The 24,572-nt window shown below is 42.0% G+C and overlaps 2 protein-coding genes across 3 annotated transcripts in view; both read left to right on the forward strand.

Annotated features, from left to right (window-relative positions):
* The first annotated feature begins 369 nt into the window (after positions 1–369).
* LOC123020521 (epidermal retinol dehydrogenase 2-like) lies at positions 370–6,809 on the forward strand. Its single transcript, XM_044424349.1, has 6 exons — positions 370–696; positions 3,582–3,713; positions 4,489–4,588; positions 5,466–5,610; positions 5,864–5,986; positions 6,683–6,809. Exons 1-6 carry the CDS (start codon positions 370–372, stop codon positions 6,807–6,809), a joined length of 954 nt encoding a protein of 317 aa, XP_044280284.1.
* Positions 6,810–14,158: 7,349 nt separating this feature from the next.
* LOC123020483 (epidermal retinol dehydrogenase 2-like) overlaps positions 14,159–24,572 on the forward strand; it is a 28,033-nt gene continuing 17,619 nt past the window's right edge. The window contains exons 1-3 of one of the 2 annotated variants that reach the window (XM_044424282.1): positions 14,159–14,195; positions 21,400–21,743; positions 23,555–23,686. In XM_044424282.1, the coding sequence (XP_044280217.1) occupies positions 21,423–21,743; positions 23,555–23,686 (453 nt within the window). In that variant the 5' untranslated portion in view covers positions 14,159–14,195; positions 21,400–21,422. Of the gene's footprint in view, positions 14,196–14,604; positions 14,844–21,399; positions 21,744–23,554; positions 23,687–24,572 lie in introns of those variants that run through there. The other variant, XM_044424281.1, reaches the window with a different exon arrangement.

Consider the following 24,572-nt stretch of genomic DNA (forward strand, 5'->3'; position numbering starts at 1 on the left):
TAAAGGCTTGATTTGCTGAGTCTCTATTACAGGCATCCATGTTAGTCATGTATGTTAGCAGTGAAATTATGTGTAATTATAGTCTTACACCAACATATTGTTTTAATTTTCTCTGTACAAATGGAAGGAGGATGAGAGTGGGAGTTAGATACACCCAGTTAATTTGCAGTGTGTGTGTATATATTTCCTTAAGAATTACTCTGTGAGATAAATTGGGACCAATTCCTTTATGAAGTAAAGACAGAAACAGAACATTTTTTTTAAAACTGCCAAACTTTTCTGGGAAAAAAATCAGTTCTAGTTTATGTGACCAGTAGCAGGAAATTAAGTGTTTTTTAAAGATAAGGAAGATTAACTTCTACAAAAATCATGGTATTTATAAGAAGCCTACTGGACACCATTGAATTTATAATCCTATTAATCTACTACCTCTTTGAGGCCTTTGTTTTGAAGTTTTTTTGTATTAAAAAAAATGTTACTGGGCAAATAGTGCTTGTTACAGGATCAGCTAAAGGAATTGGAAGAGAAATTGCTTTAAGTTTTGCCCGGCTTGGTGCCATTCTTGTTCTCTGGGACATCAACGAAGATGACAACAAAGAGACAAGTGAGCTTGTTGAATCGAATGGAGCTCTAGCTGTTTATACCTACAAGTGTGATGTCAGTGACAGGGAAGAAATTTACAGAGTAGCAGAGCAGGTAAAGAAAAAATCTATCCATTTTTGTTTGTGATTCAAAAATGTCCTTTCTCACTATAATTGTTTAAAGCAGGAATGAACTTTTCAAACTGAATTGTGGGAATGACCTGACTACCTATTGCTTGGAATCAAAAAAATGAAGAAACACACATGCAACCAATTAACAAGCTAGGTAAAACAGAATGTTTCTGTTTAATCCATTTCAGGTTCTAGGCATAGGCCTGGTTCATTCAATCAGTACAGCTTGTCAGAGCTAAGCCATGAAGGGTTGTGGCAGGCAGCAGAAGTCACCCCGAATACTGAGATTGCAGCAGTGAGTTCCGTGGCTTCTCATCATGCCTGAACCTGCTGAGGGAGTGTTGTTGGGATGGTTAACACACAGCTGCAACTTTGCTTCCAACCCAATGTCCTATTTACTTAGAAGTACTTTCATCTGAAATCATGGAGACCTACTTTCACGTAATATACCCACTGAATACATGATGTAGGCCTTTCAGATCTTCAGAGACACAAAATTTCACAGTTCTGGAACAGATATAGAAATTGGTTTGAATTTAATTGTTTCCTATTACTGCTTCATTAGTTCAGGGAGTTGATTGCACAAAGATACAAGGGTGTGTTTTACTGGTTAGTGATAACAAACTACATAACAGCCTTATTAGAATATGGTTACATGGATGTTGTTCTCATTCATTTCCAGTTGAAATACTTCCATATAATGTCTGAAAGGTGCAACCTCATAACAGATGCGTGTTCCCAAACTGCAGTATCTCAAGGCAAAATGAACCAGAGGGTGACAGACATTTCAGGAAAGAACTGCAGAGAGGGACATTCTAATGACTTTGCCTCACCATCCTTACTTCTGGCCTTGTATGCAAGAGGATACAAGTAGTATAGAATAAATGCTTGAAACAAAGTTTACTCCTCTCCCTGTCTTAGTGCGATGAGGCAAATGTGTATTTGGGAACACTGTATTTGGCTCATAATAACAGGTAGTCCTTTGCTTAGTGCTGCTTCACAAAAGCATCCATCTGCCTAGCTTCTCTGCATCTTTCCATCACAGTCAAGGAGAAGTCTCAGTGTCAGTTCTTCTGTTCACAGATACAACTTAGTGGCAAGCAGACATTTGTTTGATTGTAGAATCGCTTTTTCTAGTTCCCACAATCATGAAATGGCTCCATAGGCTGTTTTCTGCATTGTTGACAGGTTCATATTGAGGTTTTTCTTCATAATTTTCACAGCCCTCCTGTTCTTTTCCTTTTTCCTATTCCTTTTTTTACAACAAAAGATGAAGAATTTTCAAGGGGGATATTGAACAGACATTGAGTGAGAATATATGGATAGGTATAACCTGCATTTGCACATCCCAATAAGCTGGATTCTGGCATATTGTGAATGACACAGTTGCTCCTGCCTCAAGCAAGAATGGCTGAGAAAACATCAGATATGTGACCTTATTAAATGTGATTGGAGAGTGAACATGGAGACACAGCTTCTCAATGATCCCTTGGAATCTCTGCTTATCCTTACAAGCCACAGAACTCTTCCTGGCAAAGTTTAGGAATGAAACACAAAATGTCATCTGTGTTTGAAACATGCCTAATACAGTGTGAGTGGGGAAGTTTATTCTGGTTCCTGACTCCCAGCAGAAAAGAGGAAAGGAAGTTGCCCAGCTGGTTTGGGAACTATTATATACAAACAAGCAAGCTTCTGGAAAGTGAGCAAACGGGAGCTAACAGGAATTTGGCAGCAGAGTTGTAGTGGAAGAGGAGATAAAACCAGAAGCAAAAAGGACTCTGTTGTTAACCTTCAGGGAAGACAGGAAAAAGCACGGGCTGTTACAGCAGGTTCAGAAAGGTAGAATTAAAAAGGCAAGAGTCTATGGATTGAAAAGTCTCCCCAATGGTGGTGGCCTGCTAGATCTGTGCAATGTTTGTTTACTTGCTTAACTACAAGTTGACCTAGGCAAAAAAAAAATGTAGGAAGAAAGAATATAAAGTATGTGGTCTTCAGTAGCTATATGCAAAATCCCAGAATATGGGACAAAACAGCATAAACTTGAACTCTTAATGCAGAAGGGCAAATACCTGATACCTAGCTTCTCTGCATCTTTCCATCACAGTCAAGGAGAAATCTCAGTGTCAGTTCTTCTGTTCGCCTTGGTAGGATGACTCCTATGACTGGAATTCTGCATTTGAAAGATATGACTTGTTCAAGAAAAACAGAAGAAACAGAAAGGAAGGTGGATTCACACTATATATTAAAGACACACACACACACACACACACACACAGAAGGATGAGCTTAGGAGCTCGATCTGCTTTAATTTAAAAAGACTGGGGAATAAAAGGAACATGGTGGTTGGTGCCTATTACTGACCACCCAGTCAAGAAGAAGACAAGAATGAAACAAGGTAGCACTCTACAAGTACTATCATAAAGGTAAAGTTTTAAGGTAAAGATAAATTTAAAGTTATTTCTATCATAATAACTTTAAAGGTTGTCACACAGAGGAAGGCCAGGATCACTTTTCAATCATCCCAGGGTTTAGGACACAGTATAACAGGCTCAAGTTACAGGAAGTCACATTCTGGCTGAACATGAGAAAGAAATACCTGACTGTTAGAGCAATACAACAATGGACCAAATTTTCTAGGGAGGTTGTGGGCTTACCCATACCAGAGGCCTTCAAGAGGCAGTTGGACAGTGATCTGTCAAAGATGCTTTAACTTGGAGTCCCCCTGCACTGAGCAAGGTGCTGGATCCAATGGACTTCTTGTCCCCTTCCAACTTTAGTCTATGATTCTACAATTAAGGCTTTACAAGTTGTGTGATTATGTCATGGTACCCATAGTGCACGTATCTCAACCTTTCCTTTTCATTGCAGGTTAAAAAAGAAGTTGGAAATGTAAATATTCTAATCAACAATGCAGGCATCCTTAATGGGAAGGATTTCCTTGATCTTCAGGATGCTGATATGGAAAAAACTATTGCAGTGAACACAGAGGCACATTTTTGGGTAATCATTTTCTTATTGTGGTTAACTATGAAAATACAGTGACTCCTTTTTAAAAAAATGTGCATGTTTTCAATTTATTAAACTATAAATTGTTATAAAATACAAACCTGGGAACTCTGGGTTTTAAGTAGGACGATAGTGCTAATTATAAAACTTCCTTTGCTGTTGTTCTTATTCTCTATTTCAGCTAGGCAGCCATTTGCGGCCATCAAACTGAGGAAGTTCCAAGGCAGAGGGAAAGAACCTAGAGCACCATCAGGGTATCTCATATCCTGGCAGCCCCAGCCTCCTCCCCTCCCTTCTACCATATGCCCCCTTTACTCCTTCTCCAAGCTTGTCTTCCCAACTCCAGAGAGGCAGCTGGCACAGTTCTTTCCACGCTGACTGTGAGGGAGGAGAGGAATCCCTGAATGTTTAGGGATGCTTGTTCGAAATCTTTAAAAAACCTTCAGTCATTGGCATCTCCATGTGACAGCAGGGGATTAAGCACTGTCTTTGACCTTGAATCTAGGAATTCAAATTATGCACTGTCTAGGGGCCATAGGATCACTCTCTGAGCATGTTGAAATCAATAGTGTCAGACACACCTCAGCTTCTTGGATGTTAGCCATTCAGTGGGGAAATCTAAAACATAGACTGATGTTATGGTTTTACACCGCTATGACAGAATTTGGACTGTAATTGCAAAACCTTGCCATTCATTGCACCAGTGAAGCGAATATGGAAAATACATAAAGTATGCCACCTTAATTATGATTTCCCACCTGTGTCACAGACCTGTAAAGCCTTTCTGCCAGCTATGATTGCCTGCAACGATGGACATTTGGTTTCGATTTCAAGTGGGGCAGCATTGGTTGGTGCTGTTAAACTCTCTGGTCAGTAAGCTATGTATCTGTCTTTTTTCCATGCAAATATTGACAACCAAAGCAGAGCTACCCAAACTTCTTTATTTGTGGAATTAGCTAGGAAGGGGAGATCAAACACAAGAAAAATGGGGATGGGAGGAGAATCCTGTTTAGTTGTGCATTAGGTTTTAATCTCACATACCTCCCTGGGACTACTTGCTCTTGAATCCAACCTCTCAATTAGTACTAATGGAATAGTATGTGATACAATACTTCCTAAACTGTAGCGCTTTTAGAGATGTTCTTTGTTAAAATGTGCTTCCCTGTAAAAGCAGAAAACAAGCAACAAGCTTTTGACACAGCAGAGCATTCAGATATCTCATTCCTGCATCTGAAATTTCTGGGAAAGAATGTTCTGAATGTTATTCCTCATTATTTGGGTTGGTTTTGACAAAATTGAAGCTGAACTGAACAACAGAATAAATTTGTGTTTGTCATATGATGTAGAACCCAAGAATCTAACAAGCAAGACATGAAGATATCACCATTGCTTTGTTTATTCTTCTCAGCATCTGGTATTCAGAAGCATACTGTTTCTGTACATTAAGATTTCCATTCTATTACTTCTCTGGGCCTTTTTTTAAAAATGTTGCGTAAGCCAGCCATCATCAGCACACATTATGGTGGCGATTTCTATAAGGATATAATGCATTGTTTGAATTGAAATAATGAAATTCTGCTGCTTCAGCATTCAATGAATCCTACCATAAGTGCATATTTGCTCACTGGGGCTTTCAAGACAGCTATAAAATGATAAGTTATCTGTTTTTAGTATTTTTCTCTGAATACAATTCATAAATAACAGTACATTTTGACATGTTTTGATCTTCTTCTCTCTGCCTTTCAGACTACACTGCACGTAAAGCTGCAGCATTTGGCTTTTTGGAGACTGTTTCATTTGAATTATGGGCTTCAGGGAAGAAAGGCATCAAAACCACCATTGTTTGTCCTGGCTTTGTGGATACACAACTAACTACTGGTTTAACAATCAAGTAGGATTTTGAATAGCATTCACAGACATTTACAATGAAATAAGCAAAATGCTTGGACTTATCTGGTGGGAATTAACTTCATTTTTAATATTGGACTCTGGTTTGAAACTTCTTAGTTTTAAAACAGGTTTGCCATGTGACATTGAAAGCAAGCCAAAATTCATGTGGGTGCATGAGACAAGAGGTCCTTTGCTAGAACTCTTCAAGGGAAATAATTCATTGTTTGAGTAATCAACTTTCTCTCTCTCTTTAGGAGACCACTTCTATTTCCTCATATGGATGTAGCATATACAGGCAAGTGGATTGTGGATGCTATTCTGAAAGAGAAATTTTATGCCTTCATGCCAGCATCGCAGCGATTCATTCCTCTAAAATTGTGAGAATTGCTTTTCTTCCACTCTGTGCCTGAATATTAATAGTTAAATTAAAACTTTTCCCAAATATTAAAATGCCCTTTGGCCATTTCAAAAATGCTTGGGCTTGTGAAGTGCCTGTGTGGTTCCAAGACCAGTAAATAAAGTAAAGACAGGAGTTATTTTTCCTAGCTGATAATTTCAAAATCAAGCAGTCTTGCCTGAAAGACAGAAAATTAAAATAGGCACAATGTATACTGTGCATGTCAGTAAAAAGCTTTATCTCTATTTATTATTTATTATTTATTTATTTAAAACATTTCTATGCCACCCCCATCGCAACAAAGCCTCAGGGCGGCTCACAAAGATCGTGTCATTTATGGTTGATACGATGCATTCCTAGATAAAATTTAGCATATGTTTGTGACTAGGAAACAGAAGAGGATTGTTGCAATCACAGGCAAGGAAAAGCAAACTGTTTACAGTAAGAAAAGCTGAAAGTTTAAAATAGAAAAGCAACTGGCTGTGCTACCTTCTCTTCTTAAAATGTATGTACTATGCCTAAGAAAATCACCTGTATTTCTCCAGCCCATGTTTAATCCATGGAAATAGTTTCCCTACATTTCCAGCCTAAGAATGGAGAATGAGGAGACATTTTTGAAGAATAATATTAACATTTTACATAGTTAACCAAGACTATTATATTGTTTTCTCCCCAGGTTTCTTCCCAGAAAAGCAGTTTGTCTCCTTGTTGATTATCTTGGACTCTTCAATGCCTTTGACCGGTACAGGGCTCCTGTTCAAAATGAGGAGAACACACATGATGAGCATAAACTAAGCCAATGATTTATTGTTTTATGCCTATTGCTTAAAAAGCTGATCCTTAATTGATAGCAGGTAATACTCTAATAAAAAATTACATTCAGACCAACTTTAATTACTAATGTATTCATTCATTCATTCATTCATTCATTGATATTTTCAGTACTTGAATACCACTCAATATCTGGGCAGATTCTTGAATGGTAAACTGTAAAAACCTAACACAGATAAAAGAAAAAAAAAATAAGAAGGGTTGGGAAAGGACAGCTACCAACAACAGCCAAGTTGCTGCATTTTGAGTGAGTTCCAGCTTCTGGACTAATCTTAATGGTTGTTGTTGCTAGCCACGAAGTCATGTCTGACCTATCGCGACCCCATGGACTACATTCCTCCAGGCCTTCCTGTCCTCCACCATCTCCCAGAATCCACTTAAGCTCACACCAACTGCTTCAGTGACTCCATCTATCCACCTCATTCTCTGCCATCCCCTTTTTCTTTTGCCATCTATTGTTCCCAGCATTTGGGTCTTCTCCAGTGAGTCCTTCCTTCTCATTAGGTGGCCAAAGTATTTGAGTTTCATCTTCAGTATCTGGCCTTCTAAAGAGCAGTCAGGGTTGTTCTCCTCTAAGACTGGTTTGATCACCTTGCAGTCCAAGGGACTCATGGGAGTCTTCTCCAGCACCACAATTCAAACATCTCAATTCTTCGGCGCTCTGCCTTCCTTATGGTCCAACTTTCACAGCCATACATTGCAACTGGGAAAACCATAGCCTTGACTATACGCACTTTTGTCAGCAGAGTGATGTCTCTGCTTTTTAGTATGCTGTCAAGATTTGTCATAGCTTTCCTCCCAAGGAGCAAGTGTCTTTTAATTTCTTGGCTGCAGTCCCTGTCTGCAGTGATCCTGGAGCCCAGGAAAATAAAATGTCACTACCTCCATTTCTTTCCCATCTACTTGCCAGGAAGTGATAAGGACCAGATCTTAGTTTTCTTAATGTTAAGTTTCAAGCTTCAACCTTAATGGTAGTCCCACGTATAGTACATTGCAATAATGCAGACTTGAGGTCTGCAGCATTGTAGCCATGCTCTCCCTGTCCTGGACAGGCTGCAGCTGGCAAACCAAATGAAGATGGTGAAAACTACTCCAAGTTGCTGCAATCACCTGGGATTCCAGCAACAGTAATTGATCAAACAGTACTTCCACATAGTCTTGCAACAAAGGAATGGAATCCATCCCTCTTCAGTTTGTAGTCCTCAGCCCTGTCTTAGAAAGAAGCCAAAAGGAAGTCTGCAAACACTCACAGAACTCAGACTAAAGAAACAGCAGCCTTCTTCCATGTTCCATGTGCAACACAAAGATGAAAAATCATGTGCATGGAACAGGGGGACTGTTTGCACATTGCTCTGGCAGGACTGGATTCCTGGTGAGCACTGCATGAATGCTCGGCATGCTCAACAGGAAGTTGAAGAACACAGCTCCTCCATCTCCAAAAAAAGAAAAAAAAACATTCCTCACACATCTCTTCCTTCCAACTATGAACTTCCCTTCAAAGGGAGTGAAACCCCAGCCAGAACAAACAACAAGCCTAACTCTGTACTGGTGGCACTTGGCTCCAAACTCCTACTGATGGCCACTAGATGAAGCCCCAGAACAGCCCAGATTCTGACACTGTATGAAGATTGATATATGCAAACCCTGGCATGGTGGCTAAGTTATCCAGATGCCACAACCTGAAGAATATTTCCAGGTGGTTTGTTACCCGTAGGAACAAGCCATGCTGCCCAAGTTAGTGTATCATGCTAAGCCATGCTAACTACCCACCACAGCTTGAATATTCACAATGGCTGTCTGCACAATCATGTCAATGAGCTCAAGGGCCACTGACTTCAGTGGATCATCTCTGCTGACCCAGAATATGCCCCAAAAGTTGCACCAGTCTTAAACTGGAATGATGGAACAGGACATTAGGGCACAGTTCAGGAGCAGTAAACTTAACTGTGAAAGACAATCCATTCAAATGGTTTGCATTTCTTTCTAGGCATAGGCCAAATCAGTGGGCATCACATTAGGGAAAAAGCTGGCAGCACTTTAGTTGCTTGTAATAAAGTTTCTTTGTCACTGGTCTTAATGTAAACACTACAACCAATGGTCTCAGCCATCCAGTAATTGGGGGGGGGGGGCATTGATCTGGGATCCTCAGGAGTAGGGGAATGAAACAAATAATGGATAAGATCTGCACAAGTACAAAAGGGAAATTTGCAAAGAGGTTTGTTGTAATGTTTCCAACTAAGAATATGGCTCATATTAATTTGTGCTGAATTAGAAGAAAAGGTTTTCTCTAATAAAATGTACAAATTTCAACAAAACAAGCCTTACATGCATATTTATATTTACATTTTGTGGTCAGTCTAAGATGAGTAATAAGAAACAACTCATACTGAGTAAAACAGTTGTATAATCTGGATTTAATTCTTTCTTTCATTGCAATATCTAGGCTGATTTCCAGAAATACGTCAGGAAACTTGTAGACATACATCATTTGGTCACCTTTCTTTACCCACAGAATCTGATTAGGGGGATTTAAATGAAGAGACCATTTGACTGGAACTTTGTTTGACCTTCATTGATATATTACTTTGCCAATCAGCAGGAACCATTACAGGAACATTCACCAACAGAAACACAGCACACACAGAGCTCACAAAGATACTGCATATTCTTGGCTTTAGGATCAAGGGATTTATTGCTTCTCTATTGTCAGAGGGAATTGAGAATGTTTCAGATAACTAAAGAAAAGCAATTTTATAAAAGACCTCAGCTGCTGGAATTTCAGATTACTCCACTCCTTGCCCTGTATCGCTGACATGTATTAATGTTAGAAATGGGCAAAGTCTGGAAACCAGAGGATCAGGCTATGTAGGTTAAACACAGTCTAACCTATGCTGGCAAGGAGACAGACAGAGAAGCTTGAAAGGGTACTTGCTCTTGTGGAAACAAGTGCTTGTCTCTGGAGGTGAACTGATGGCATAGGGTAAAGAAGCAGATGGTCTGTTTGGGAATGGGTTTCATTCTAGAGGGGAAAAGCATGAACTGGTAATGGGTCAAACAGAAATACTTCTATAATAGGCATGCTTGAATGATACTATATAGCCACCCTGCATTTAAAGTTGCCTAGAGGCTCCTGGCTACTAGCCAATCATCATTGGCTACTAGCCTTGCTGGCTAAGGACTACCTCTGTTATTAGAGGTGGCATGTCTACCCACCCCAGTTGCTGAAGAGCTTGGGTAGGCAAAACTACTGAACCCATCCAGCTTGAGGGATCCTGTGGGCAGCTACTTTGTCATATTGTGAACAGAGCACCGTACTGGATGGAACATTGGTATGATCCAGCATGGTCCTGAGGCATCTCCTTCCGTCCTTCCTTTTTACTATTCCTACAAGAATCCCAGAGGACACTGCAGAAGCATATTAAGGAACCCAGGATGACAGCTACTGAAAGTGGACACTTTGGCAGCTTTATCTACATCCTCACCCCATGCTCTGTTGATGCCAAAGAGTGGGGTTGCTCATGAGCAGGTCCTGAGAGGTCCAGGTCTGACAGGGACACACTCCCCATGTCCCTCTCCCTGCACAGATCATCATACAGGGTGACCAAGGCAGTTTCAGTTCCATAGCCAGGTCTGAAGCCAGAATGAAATGAGTCTAGATGGTCCATTTCCTCCAAGAGGACCTGGAGTTGTCCAGCCATCATCCACTCGAGCACCTTGCCCAAAAATGGGATATTAGTCATCAACCTATTGTTGGTAGTTATCTCTGGGTCCAAGGTGGCTCTCTTCAGGATGAACCTGATCACCACCTCCTTCAAAGGGGCAGGGACCCAACCCTCCCTCAGAGAGGCATTGATAACTTCCTGGATCCAGGTGCATATCTTTGGCTCTGATGAGCGGTCACGAGGGGCAAGGGTCGAACAGACAAGTGGTGGGTCAGACTAGTCCAAGCACCTTGTCCACATCTTCAGGCTGCAACAATTGAAACGCATCTGCAACAACTGAAACTCAATTGTTCTACTACTGAAACGTCTACTGCAACTGAAAGGTTTACCTGGAAGTACTGCAATGAGCAGGGGCTTGAACCTGATACCTTCTGGCCCCTTCCAACTCTACTACTCTATGATTCTACCCTCTTCAGCTGCTGGATGAACTACCTACTTATTTGGACAAGGACAGGCTGGTTTCATTAATCTGTGCTCTGTTAATCGTCAACTTAGTAACTGCAATGCACTTTATGTAGGACTGTCCTTCAAGACTTTTCAGAAGCTGCTAATAACCCAAATCAGAAAGTCTGAACATGTAAGTCCCTGGCCTGGACATTCTGCAACCCTGAGACTGGCTAGGAACCTTTGGGAGTATTGTGGGAGTAGACTGCTTGCACTGCTCCTGCAAGCTGCCCCTGCACCCTTCCAGCAGTCCTCACCTGACTCAGCTATCACTGGCAATCCGGCAGTTTTCTCTGACATATACACATATATACCTCCAACAGCAGGAGGTGTATATATACATATACACCTCCTGCTGTTGGAGGTTGGACTACCCACAAGGAGGGTATGCCGCTTTGAGATTTAAGAGGGTGTGGGTTCCTTTATTTTTCCCTCACCTGCCCCTTGGTCTGCATCTGCTAATATGGGTGAAGGTTTTTAGGGTTATTCAGGCTCTAGTTAAGTTTTTTAGAATTATCTGGGGCCTATGACATGCTGGCTCCAAGGATACTTTAGGCCCACCTGAGGCCGACTGTAATATATTTCTTGTGTAATTCTTGTATAATTTCAGGAAATAAAAACCTCTTGCATCTGCTGGGCTTCAGAGGTAGCCACAAAACAGCCACATCGGGTCCCCACTTTCTTGACATAAGCCAAGTACAATTTCTTCATAATGGGATTTCCCTGTGTGACCTCCATAGGATTGGAGTGCTTACTATCTAGTCCCTATACCACACGGCAGCTCAGAGTCCTATTCCTGAGGATAATGCAAGTTGATTATGCTATATTATAGTGTGGCCCTTAATATGTTGCAGTAGTTCTGTTTTCCAAATGTTACACAGAGGTTCCTGCATTTCTGTAGCTATCTGTGAAGCAGCCCTCAAACACTAATTCCAACAGTAGCTAATAGCCAACATGTGCTTCATCAGTTAAATGTAATGGAAAGTGAGCCCTTCCTCAGTCATGGAATTATACAGGACTTCAAGCACTGTTGTCTTCCACTCATAAATCCTCCCATACTTCCCCACTTCTTCCATTTTTTTTAACCTTAGTACAGAAAAGACTTTATGGGAAACAGAATGATGGAATTTCTGGGTAGTGCCTTTGGATGAAAACTGGGTTATCCTATAGTGCTTGGAGCTAAAGCACATCTATTTCCTTCATGTGTTTGTGAATCCAGGTGAGCAATTATATTGGGCAATAGATATGCAGAAAGATCTGTAATATGGCTCATGATGGAAAAGAAGCAGCCAAATGAAGAGATGGTTGCTTCCTGTTTACAATGGTAATTGTCATGCTTTCATTATCTACAAAGCTTGAATGTATGAAAAGGTTGATATCATCAAACTGTACTGCCTATTCAAAAGAGATGCCAGCATTACATCTTTGCATCCAGCAATCTGATCCTAGCAGTCAGTGCCAGCTCGAAAACATTTTTCTATATGGAGGAAAGCACAGATGGCACTTCCCCTCTCCCCTCATATGCACACTCACTCATTGACTAAAGCCAACACTTCAAAAAGTCTTGTAATACCAACTTCTGCCTTCATCTATCTCCTATTATTCTTGGTGCTTAGGGATCATGCCACAGGGACAGCACTGGCTTTCTCTAGATGAGGTGTTTCTCCCACAGCTTTACTTAGGCTTCATCCATTTTCATTGCAGAAGGAAGAGTGCATTCCTTTAACATGGTTTTGGGTACTTTGGTTTGGAAGGGTAATTTCTCTGATTCCTTGTGTTTGATTGTACAATGAGGCAAAGTGGCTGTATAGCACTACCTAACACTACAATATGGCACTTTCCTTTTAAAATTACTTGCAAAAATGGCTGGAAAGCACAGGAGATCCTGGATGTCATGAAAAGGAATTGCAAACTTCTGTGAGGAAGGGACCATGAGTGCACAATGCCTGCCTTGTGCAGGGATGCTCTTAATCTGACTTCTGTCTATCCTCTGGGCAAAGCTTCACCTCTCCAATGGATGTAAAGTTATTTATCTATGATTGTTTCCTCCTGCCTTTACTTTCTTCCAAGCTGTGGGACAGCTAGGTAATTTTAGGCTCTCAATTTATCAGTCTTATGGGGGTGGGGGGGGCTGCACAAGGTCATGTGCTTCAGTTATGAGGCACACTAGTGGTTCCCCACCAACCACATCATCCCATACTTTACAGCTACCTAAACATCCCTGATATATTAGAACCAGAAAACTTGTTGCCAAGCTTGGCTCAAAAAAACCCCCAAACCCATCATTTGCAGCCAGCCTCACATTAACACATTTAAAACAGAGGATCATCATGGCTATAGCATTATAATAGGCTTAGCTTCTGCTGTCCCAATACCTAATTACCTTCTGCAATCTGGCTGTTTTTTTGTTTTTCTTCCCAGGACAACTGGGGTGTGAAACCCTGGAGTTTGGTTCAAAGGTACAGGGCAGTTTTCTCACCACCAAGCACAAATGAAAGTGCCAGATGTGTCTTACACAAACACCTGCCTTTCTCCACTCATACTGTCTCCCAGGGTTACACAACCCAGCACGCCCAGTTCTCTCAGCTGCACTGAAAGGAGAAAGAAGAGTCGACTTGCTACCCGGAGAGCAAACTGTGGGCCAGAGGTAAGCTGGAGCAGAATTTCTTCTTGTGTGTTATGTGCCATCAACTTATGGCGACCCTATGAATGAAAGCCCTCCAAATAGCTTCTTTTATGGATTAAATCTATCTCATATTGATCTTCCCTTTTATCTTCTGCCTTCAGCTTTCCCTAACATGATTTTCTTCTCCAGTGAGTCTTGCCTTCTCATGATATGTCTTAAGTATGAAACTTCAGTTTTGTCATTTTTGCATCTAGGGAACACTCTGAATTGATATGATCTAGGGTCCACTTGTTTGTCTTTCTGTCAGTGTAAGATATTTACAAAGCTCTTCTCTAGCATCATGTGTCAAATACAGTAATGTTCTTCTTGTTGGCTTTCTTTGCTGTTCAGCTTTCATACTCATACACTGTGATTGGAAATACAACAGGATTTTAAACTTGGTTTCTATTGAAATGTCATTACATTTGATCATCTTTTTCTAGTTCCTTCACTGCTCCCCTTCCAAGTCTCAATCTTCTTCAAGTTTCTTGGCTGCACTCTCCCTTTGAACTAATGACTGAGCCAAGGTACGTGAAATCTTTCACAGTTCTGATTCCTTCAGTATGAACAGTAAAGTTCTTTAATTCTTCTGTGGCCATTTTTTCCCCTTATATTCCGCTGCAGTCCTGCTTTTGTACTTTGTACTTTCACTTTTATCAGGAGTCGTTTCCGGTCATTGGTCGTTCTGCAGGAGTACGGTATCATCTTCATATCTTCAATTAGTGATATTCCTCTTTACAAATAATCACAAAGAGTCAAATGAAGGGCCGGCAGACCAGACGAGTTCCCCCTTCCAAGCGCATTTAGGCGAGTCACGGGCCTGCCAGAACGCGAAGAGCATCCATCGCCTCCCTTGGCCTTTGGGCGCAGGGAGGGATCCGCAGCCTGAACTTCCGAAGCCACGCCGCCAGTCGGCCCAGCCGCACAGCCCCCGCTGGCAGCTGGCGGGGCGACTCCGGGAAGCAGCGGCGCCCGTTTGTTCCCTCTCTCTCTCCGTCTGCGCCCCCCTCCCCCTCCCCGCCCCCGCCCCACGTGAGGCACTTCGCCAGCGCAGCAGTAGCGCGACTTCCTGGACCCAGTCTTGGCGCGCGCGCACGGCCGCGACGAGCGCGTCCCTCCTATATCCGCAGCCGGGCTCAGTCGAAGCGTTTAGCGTGCTTCGTCGTCCGGGCGAGGTTAGCTTCGCAGCTGTCGCGGCTTCCCGAGCGGGAGGAGAAGGGAGGGGCGGCCTGGGCGCAGCGGGGAGCGAGCCTGGAGGGCGGTCAGGTGTAGGCGCAGCAGACGACGCCGAGATCGCGCTCAGAGATGAGGCTCTCCTCCAAAGCAGCGGATGTGAGCTGCTGGCTCCTCCAAAGAGGCGGCTGGGCACGGCTGCCCTTTGCCTCACTTGCGAGCGCTAACTTGGAGAGGAGCCCCCGGCCGGATGACCCGCTCTAGGAGGAATCGTTTCCTCCTTGCCGAGAGTTGTTCTGGCAGCACACCTTGGGAATCGCAAAACGAAGCAGCTAGGAAAGGCCCTTCGCTTTCGAAGGGGCTGGGTTGTTGGCCGTGCAAACACTCTTAGGCGGAAAGTGGAAACCTAGCTGAAATCAACCGGGCTAGTTTTTCAGTGCAAGAATTCCAGGGGTTATGCTGGACGTCACGTCCGACTGAGCTGCACTTCGAGCATCGCGGGTGCCCTTCTTGTTCTACAAAATTGGGACTTTGCCTGTCTTTGCGAAAGATTCAACCTTTCGAAATCGACACAGTACCAGTGTTGTACCAGTGTTGTGAACCGCCCAGAGAGCTTTGGCTGTTGGGCACTATAAATATGTAGTAAATGAATTAATACTAGGCCTAAGATATAGAGGCAAGAAACACTTTGTGCAAAGTATTGTTATTATTATGCTGTATTTATAGCCCACTCTTTTTTTAATTGGGGGTGAACTAAACTATCTGCTAACATGACAGGAATCCACTGAAAGATAAACACTTTTCAGCTGTGTTTATATATGCTCACGCTTAAATCTTGACGGCTTTAAGGATGCAATCCTATACATGTTTAAGCAGAAAGAAATCTTACAATGCTTAGAATGCCCTGAGCATGGAGGATGCTGAGTTTTGTTTTTTTTTTCTTTCTTTTCTATCTCTACTATTCTTTCTTAAATATAGAAGAATACAGCTAAAATAAGCAGAGGAAACTCACCAGTCAGTGAGTTTTACTTGTCCGTAAACATTTGTAGGATTATGTTGTAAAAGTGTTTAACTTTGAATGTGTCATGCTCTTGCTTAATCAAACATTTGTCTAGACCAGGGGTGGCCAGTCTTGCTCAGTGGAAGAGCCACATACGGTAAATATCAGGCGGCAAGTGGGCCCCGGCGGGTGCAACTACGAGATTTGACAGCAGAATAGGGATATTTGTAGCCTCTTCCATTTCTATAGTAATTATTTGGAAAACCACTGACTATCTGATGACAGTTTATCTTAAAGAGGATACTAAGTTACCTGGAAGAGTTATCTGAAATCTGTGTAAAAAGAAACAGTCTGTTTTTTTCAACTTCTGGCATTCCTTGAGAAATAATAAAACATGTTCAATGCTGTGCAACAGTGAAGGAAAAACTGCGAGACTGACATTGCACTCATATGGAAAAAGCTTGGAAATTATCCAAAACAACAATAATAGAAGTTCAGCTAGAATCTATACCAGAGGTTAGAAAAGGTACCACCAAGTCAAAGAGGTCACCAGTGTGGTTAACAAGCGGTGTCAAGTGATGTCAAGGAAACTGTTAGCAAAACAAAGGCTTCTTTGAGGAAAAAATAAATGGAAATCTTTCCCAGATGAAGAAAACAAATAGAAGCAAGAGCTTGCACGAAGATGATGCAAATAGTCATCAAAAGATGAAGAAAAGTCATCTTGAGAAATGTAGCACTAACAACATCAGGGCCAACATAAAGAGTTCTTTAAATATTTGGGAAGCAGGAAATGAGCTAAAGAGAAAGTTGGAACATTGGATGGAAAAGCAGAGGTAAGGGTGAAGTGTAGGAGAAGGAAAGTACAGAGAAGCCAAATGAATGTTTGGGGGTTTTTTGGGATTTTTTTTTGGCCTGTCTGTGGCCCATATACATCCTTATTTGGACAGGGATAACATACTTTCAGTAACCTATGCTCTGATAATCTCTAGATTACTGCAGTGTTCTCTGGGTGGGACTACCTTTGATGTCTGGAAAATGCAGCAGACAGGTAAATAACTGGGACTGGACTATTTGAATGTGTAAGACCAATTCTGGCCCACTTACACTGGATGCCTGTATGCTTCCACGTTTTAACTTATAAAGGCAGGCATGGAGGGTGGAAAAAGGAAAAGGCCTTCTCAGTGGCACTCTCCTCACTGATGGGGAATAGTGAAACCTACTGGCACCAGCTTTGTCATTATTTGGCACCAGGTTAAGAGAATCCTCTATGGCAAGGCATGTAAATGCATTATTTATGTCTTGATAGGGACATCTGGGTAATTTAATAAGATTATTCTGCATACAATATTGTTTTAGCTGTCAAATTTTGTATTTTGAAAAAGTCAGGTTGTTTTATTGCATATTGGTCCTGTTGGAGTCTGTCCTGGTCCTGCCCAGGGAGTTTTAGCTATTAGGTGGCATAGAAATTAAATAAAGCAATGCTTTCAGAAGGTAGATTATTAACCCATGGATTATCATTCCTCTGGAATTTGTACTATGTTGCAGGCTGTTTCCAGGAACAATTAAGACTACACGTGATGCTTAAGGTGTGAATGCAGTTAGCATTACCATTTTATATTAAACGAGTGGAGAGGAAGACTGAGAAATCTATATTGTTTGTGAGGCAGGGCATGTTCATCATTACATCTAATAAATCTTCAGTGTGCTTTTTTTTTTTTTTTTTTTTTTTTGCTACAAATCTTTATACTGTCTATAAACATTCTGGTCCCAAGGTATCTTGGTCTCTCCTTGCTGCTGTATAAAGCTGCCTGTCATTTAAGACCTGAATCTTCTTCTGGTGCTCTTGTCTATTGAGCTCCTTCCCTAGACATTTGCCATGCTGCTTCTTTACCATCTTTTAGATGCTGAGTTAAGTCTGTCCCTCTTGCTTTTAATAGCAATTCCATGGATTAGTTATAATATTGTTTGAGCAGCCATTTTAGGTATTCCCTACAACAATGAGAAAATATATCAACTATATTAAAGATATGTTCTGTTTCCTATGATAGTTTATCAGATTATCTGTTTGTGCTGCAACTCTTTTTGACTTATATACAAAAAAATGGGAAAGGAGGAACTCACCCAAGCTGAACCACCTATTCTGCGGCAGTTCCTTGTAATGGCTATCCAGCTCTAAATCATCTGTGTTCATAATTTATATGTAGGCTTGCCACCTCTCTTCTCTCAGAGTGCTAGTGCCTTTAAAAGTGGCATATTTGTGCTGGAGAAAGTCTTGGTAGTTTACATTCCTACCTGATTTTTTTTACCAGCGTTGGCTATTTCATCTTTGCCCATTTTGTTCCTGCTTGTTTGAACCTATGTGCACATTCTCCCTTATTCCTTCTGCTCCCTGTCTTCTTTTCCCAGGCCTTCTTTTCTACCTACTGTTCCCCACAGACTTGTCTTTCAGGCAGCTTCTGTCAGCCACCCTCCTTTGGCTGCCCCATTCCTTAAATTCCCATTCTCCAGGAACCACAGCCTTTCTTGCCACTGCCTCTAGAGCAAAGATGATAATTTGGTTCATTCTAATGTGATTACTCAGTCCTTTAAGAGATTTCTTGTAAGGATTTCATGCTGCTGCTTCCATTCCCTCAGAAATGTGTGTCTAAAAGCATCCTAAGACTTATATCATCTCAACCAACAGGAGTCAGTGGTTTATCACTGCTGACTCCCAAATTCTGAACACATTACAGTACAGATGCCACTATTATATGCAGTGCTTATCAGTGCTTATCCTATGCACACACACACTCTCTTGGTAGAAGCCACTACTACTGAGTACTAGGGTTGCCCAAACATGGGGGGACTCCAGTACTCCTATGTTGTTGGAAGTGATCCAGAGTTTAGGCAATGGCTATGTCACTTTCTGAGAAACATGGTGTTATGTGGGATCATTTTGAGGTTGCTGCAGGCTTCCAGCCATGCCACATGCCTGCACCACTGGAAGGCTCTGAAGCGACATAGGTGTAGGAATTGGGTCTGCTTCTCCCAAAGCATAGCATTCCACAGTGGATACTGAACTGGAAGATGAGGCAAAGTCAGAATTCTTACCTGAATTTCCAAGGCCAGTGAGCTTTGAGATAAGCCATCTCTGGTTTAAAGGGAGACACTGTAGAACACAGAGCCAGAGAAGGAAGAATAATCTGTCCTGTCATCCAATGCCAGATCAAGAGTTATAACTTATTAAATAATGTCCACATTTCTGCCATCTAGCCCACAAGCAGTGGGAACTTCCCAAGGGGTAAAACTAATAGCCTCACCAGCATTTCCAGGCCAAAAGTCTTTCTTTTGCATGCAAGTCTCTGAGCATACCCAACATGAAATGTTGAATCCTCGCTAACATTCTTCACCCAAAACTTTCCTTATGAACCCTTCTACATCTGTCCCTTGGGGAAAGAGCACTGTAGAACTGGGTATGTCTGCACTTTATCCTCAGAGACCTCACATGAGCCATCCTGTGATGACAGACTATCAGGTCAGCCTTCTCGGGAGGCAGGAGTTTCCCATCCAGTAGACTCCCAATCATGAGATGTTCTTCCACATTCCCATGGGTGGGTTGACTGGTCCCCTTGGCTGCCCTTGAACTAATCTCCCTCATAGCATGCACAGGCCTTGAGCTGCAGCCAAGGCTGGCACCATTTAAACAATTATCTCCCTGGCAGAGCCTGAGTAGCCAGTCTTGCCAGGATAGACAGCCTCCTCTACACACATCTCATCCTTGAATTCTAAACTGTCAGTCCCACCAAAAAGGGTATCCTTTCATGTGCAGCCCTGAGGTTTGCCAGGACATGTGTGCACAACACAATGGTGGGAAGAAAATATTGAAGGCAGTACAGGATGCTTGGTTTGTGATCATCACAAATTCCACCTCATCAGAAGGGCCACTGATGCATTGAACCCAAACTGTTGGTTTTTTAAAATCTTAATGCCTACCCAACCAAGTTCTGGCCAAAAATAGAGTCATAGAATACTAGAGTTTGAAGGGGCCATGAAGGCCATCAAGTCCAACTCCTTATTGTTCCAGGACATCCATTTACATCATCCCACTCAAATGGCTGTCCAGTTTCTTTATGAATGCCTCTAGTGTGGGAGAGCCCACCATCTCTCTAGGCAGCTGGTTCCATTGTCATATAGCTCTGACAGTGAGGAAGCTTTTCCTGATATCTAGCCTGAATCTGGGTTGTCGCAGCTTGAATTGATTATTCGGTGTCCTACACTCTGGTATCAGTGAGAAGAGATCTTGACCTTCCTCAGTGTGACATCCTTTGAGATACTTAGAGGAGTATCATGTACCCCTCAGTCTTCTCTTCTCAAGGCTGAACATGCCCAGTTCTTTCTCCTCATAAGGAAATGTTTCCAAACCTGGAATCATTATTGTTGCTCTCCTCTGGACTCCTCTAATTTTTCTGCATCATTTTCTGCAAGTTGTATGAATAGCTTCTTTAGTAAGACTTGGCAAAAATGTAATTTGGTTTTTGAAGTCAAATTAACTTCTTGTATAATAATTAGAACTAGTTGTAGTGAGGTGTGATAGATTCAGCTGACTGTTTTCATCATGCCAGCTGTTTAAATTATCACAACATTGCAATTGCAATCATGCAGGCAACTGGGGGTTAATAGATTTTTCCAGAATCCACATTTTCAGTTGGTTGTGAAGATGATCTGAAGTGTACTTTACCAGGGAGCCAGTTCCTGCTTATAATCAGGGTTTACATGCATTTGTCGTGGCATAAATGCAACTGACAGCCAATCCTGAGAACAATGGTATTGGTTTCTTTTAGTTCTTGGTGTTTTTGGTGACAAGAATTTCATATTCATATGAATTATGAATAATTATGGAAGACAAAATGTAATTATGAAAATCTAGCCTTGGTGAGAATGTAAAATGCTGTTCCGTTCCAAATTGTGGTATTCATTGAATTTTGTTAGAGGATCTCCACTTGCACTTTCTTTTTCCTAACCCTAAAACATCCCTGCAATTTCAGATCTGTTGTAAACCCCTCAAGCGAATTTGAAAGGTGCCCTGCAGTGGGGAATCCATTTCAGTGATGGACAGATATTGTTAATGTCAACCTGATATATTCTCATAAATAATATAAATAAATATGAAGATACGAGAGAGAGAGAGAGAGAGAGAGAGAGAGAGAGAGAGAGAGAGAGAGAGAGAGAGAGGGAGGGGGGGAGGGAGGGAGGTGGAGCTGGAACACCACATAACAGTTGAAATCTCATCATGGTTGAAGAATTCCTGGAACATGGAGGAAGACCTGGGTGTTGGGGGGGCGCAATCATGTGTGTGTTTAAATTGAAAAAAGTTCTTACATGGCTGTCTGGGAAACTCTTGAGAGCTTTAAGACTTCTTTATCTCTAGCATGCATAGGATTGCATCCTTACAAGTCTTACAATCATCTCCCCCCTCCTCCCAGCATTGTTGGGATACATTTCAACAATGTATGGCTCATTAGAACTTGAAATATATAGTTGGCAGTTGGCTCTAACTCATCTTTGTAATTATTCAACAGCTAGTTGGGAAAAAATCTCCAGGATGAACTTCTTCCTAGAAACACTGAGATTAATTGGGCTGTCTATATATTATACACTGGAGTCTATCTTTTTATTATTTATTCCTGTGCGGAAGAAGAATGTTTCTGGTGAAATAGTGCTTATAACTGGAGCGGGAAATGGAATTGGAAGACTTTTGGCTTTAAAATTTGCTCGTCTTGGAGCCACTCTAGTTCTCTGGGATCTTAACCTGGAAGGAAACAAAGAGACAGCCAGACTAGCAAAAAAAATGGGAGCTGTAAGAGTACATGACTACATCTGTGACTGCAGCAAGAGGCAAGAGATCTATCGAGTGGCAGATCAGGTAATTATATCTGACAGATGGACTTTGCACTGTATATAATATTTTACTGTGCTCTCTGAACCTGGCTTCCACTTCCTGGGATATGCTTTATAAACTTCCTGAATGAACCATTGTTTGTAGTGGGCTTTAGTACCTGCCTGTGGCTTAACATGGTCTCCAAATCTAAATGACACACAAAGCAATGTTGAAGCCGAAACACTAGAGAGCAGCAAAAGGGGCTCCAGCTGATGACAGTCAACAAAGTGCCCATGTAGCACTTCGTGCAGTTGTCATTGGTTTTCTCCTGCAATCCTGCCAATGCTGTGAGGAAGCTACCCAGATATGCAGTGTGCCACCTGCTGGGGTCTGGGAAGCCTCACAAGTGTGCCCATGCAACATCATGAGCTCACCTACAACCATGAGCTGCTCTGCTTCATTTTCTAGACCGGAAGGCTGGGCAAGGAGGGACATGATCCACCTGTGCCAGCCAGTGCAAGGCGGCTCAAGCCCACACCCTAGTGCCTTAGGGATGTGTTAGGAATCCACTGGGCAGAAAATCCACTGGATTCCCTTGTTTTGGCATCCCAAGTAAGTTCTACAAAAAGAAGGCAATCTTAACAATGATTGCCTTAAATCATTATTTTCTAAGGCTTCGTGGGGATGCAGAATCTTACTTCATTACTAACCATCCATGTACCATATAAGTAATTTGATCACTGGTAAGCAGTGGCAAAGCTGTTTTGGTTTAAATATTACATGATACTGAGAGTAAATGCAGGCAAGCAGAGGGGAAATTGTGCGTGTGCAGATGCTTTGCAGCAGCCCATACTCCAAGTTCTTGGTGAGTGCACCCATGGGCCACTTGCCAGAAATTGAGTTCCATGCATTGCGGAAGCAGCACAATGATTGGCCACTGGGAATGGCAGCTGGCATGCCAGCTTGCTGCATCCCTTTTCCACAGCTGTGGCTACCAGGAACTGTGGCCAGTATACTTGCTCCCTGCACCCTGCACACTGCCACTGGCAGCAGTGAGTTAGGAGGGAGGGAGCCCACTAGAAAAGATAGCTGGAGAAGGATTCCACTTGTGCAGCAAGGGGTCTACAATCACTCACGGGCAAGCACTGGAAGAAATATGGCCACCAGCAGCAACCTGGGTTCAAGAGAGGCACCTCCTCCTCCTCCCCACTGCTAACTGCCTTGTGCCACCTTCCTAAGCCCCACCGGGAATTTAAGATGGGGTGTGTGGCAGGCATTGGTTCACACACCTGTGCAAGCGGGCATGTCACTTTCTGAAGCCAGGTCAACCAGAGGAATGTGACTTTAGGCTGGGGTGGTGTGTTCAGCCAGGCGTCAACTCAGGATCAGTTGAACACACTCCCACCACAGCTGTGATTATGGGGTGATCACAGCTGTGCACAGTGCAGTGCAGTGCATCTGGGATACCTACTCTGAAGGAGACCTACCAAACATGCCCCTTCTTCAACTTGCAGGCATGACACTGAAATGTGTGTGCCTGTACACAGCCAGTGCATTTGTCTGGCTTTAAAGGGGAACAGGCCCAATGAATAGGTCACATTTGCTTGCCTTTTGGGGCACAGAGAGCAGTGGACAAACTAGAGAGAGGTAATGTGGTGACACATGGAGAAGTAGGTGTCCATCCCATCCCCGCCCCCCATCTCCCCAGCAAGCAGATTGTCAAGAAAGGGACAGTGGGAATGCAGCAGAGCTGAAGCATGGTGGTTTTACTGTTCTGTGCTTTGTCTGTTACTCTGGATTCCTGCTAAATTTTATCATACACTGGAACTTATTCTAACATGCTATGCTTGTTCTAGGTGAAAAAGGAAGTTGGTGATGTGAGCATCCTGATTAACAATGCTGGCATTGTAACAGGAAACATGTTCTTGGAATGTCCAGATTCGCTGATAGAGAAAACCATGGAAGTGAACGCAATGGCACACTTTTGGGTAACAAATTTGCGAGTAACTGTAAAAATGCATTTGGACTTGCATTGTGTTAAAATCAGTAAATACCAATTTTATAATGTGTCTGATAGTAGGGTTGATAGAGTCTATGGTATGGCCAAGTTCTTGACTGAATTAAGGTTGGGTAGTCCAACAGCTTTAGCCTTGGATTAACAAGTGGCCAGGTGAAACACTTTTCTAAAGAAAATAACTCAAAGGTGAAATCCCTACAGAGGACTAGAGAATAGCCAGCATAACATCAACTTGGGATCCAGGGGCTATGAGGAACTAAATACCTCTCAGACTAACTTCTTTCCTAGACAAATTAATATGAAGCATTATTTTATTTTTACAATATTTTTATTATGAAATTACAACAACAGGTAAAAGAGGAATACATTTGAAATGTGTATATATTTGAAAATGCAGCTTCCTTGCAATTATATATAAGCTGCAGCAAAGTAGACCAGATAGCCAATAAGTATCTATTTGAAGGTGGCATCAATGCAACACCAACTGAAATACTGAAAGTGTTGTGAGATGAACTAATCTTCCAGTGCTAAGTATCAGTTTTTCAACTGCCAGAATGGTATAGACTACCAATTTATGTGGTCTTTTCATTAATTTGCAAGAATCAGATAATTTATAAGATTATTCACATCAGCAAATATTAAAGACAGTTCTAGTACAAACTGTATCCAAATAATAACATCCTTCTCAAATGAAGCAACTACTGGACATTGCCAAAACATGTTTAAAGAAACATTAGCTGCATTTCTCCACTAGCATTTAGCCATTTTAGACAAGGTTATATTAAAAAGAACTTTTGCAGCATCCAGAAACAAAAATGGTTTTGCTGAATAAGTTGCCAATTGTGGGTGGTGCAAAA

This window comes from Varanus komodoensis, unplaced genomic scaffold, assembly GCF_004798865.1.
Source record: "Varanus komodoensis strain SLA01 unplaced genomic scaffold, ASM479886v1 scaffold14_1, whole genome shotgun sequence".
Taxonomy (NCBI): domain Eukaryota; kingdom Metazoa; phylum Chordata; class Lepidosauria; order Squamata; family Varanidae; genus Varanus; species Varanus komodoensis.

Coding starts and splice junctions, on each gene's coding strand:
- LOC123020521 (XM_044424349.1), top strand. CDS start 370: ATGGTATTTATAAGAAGCCTACTGGACACCATTGAATTTATAATCCTA. Junction 697..3,581: donor TTTACAGAGTAGCAGAGCAG/GTAAAGAAAAAA, acceptor TTTTCATTGCAG/GTTAAAAAAGAAGTTGGAAA. Junction 5,987..6,682: donor CGATTCATTCCTCTAAAATT/GTGAGAATTGCT, acceptor TTTTCTCCCCAG/GTTTCTTCCCAGAAAAGCAG.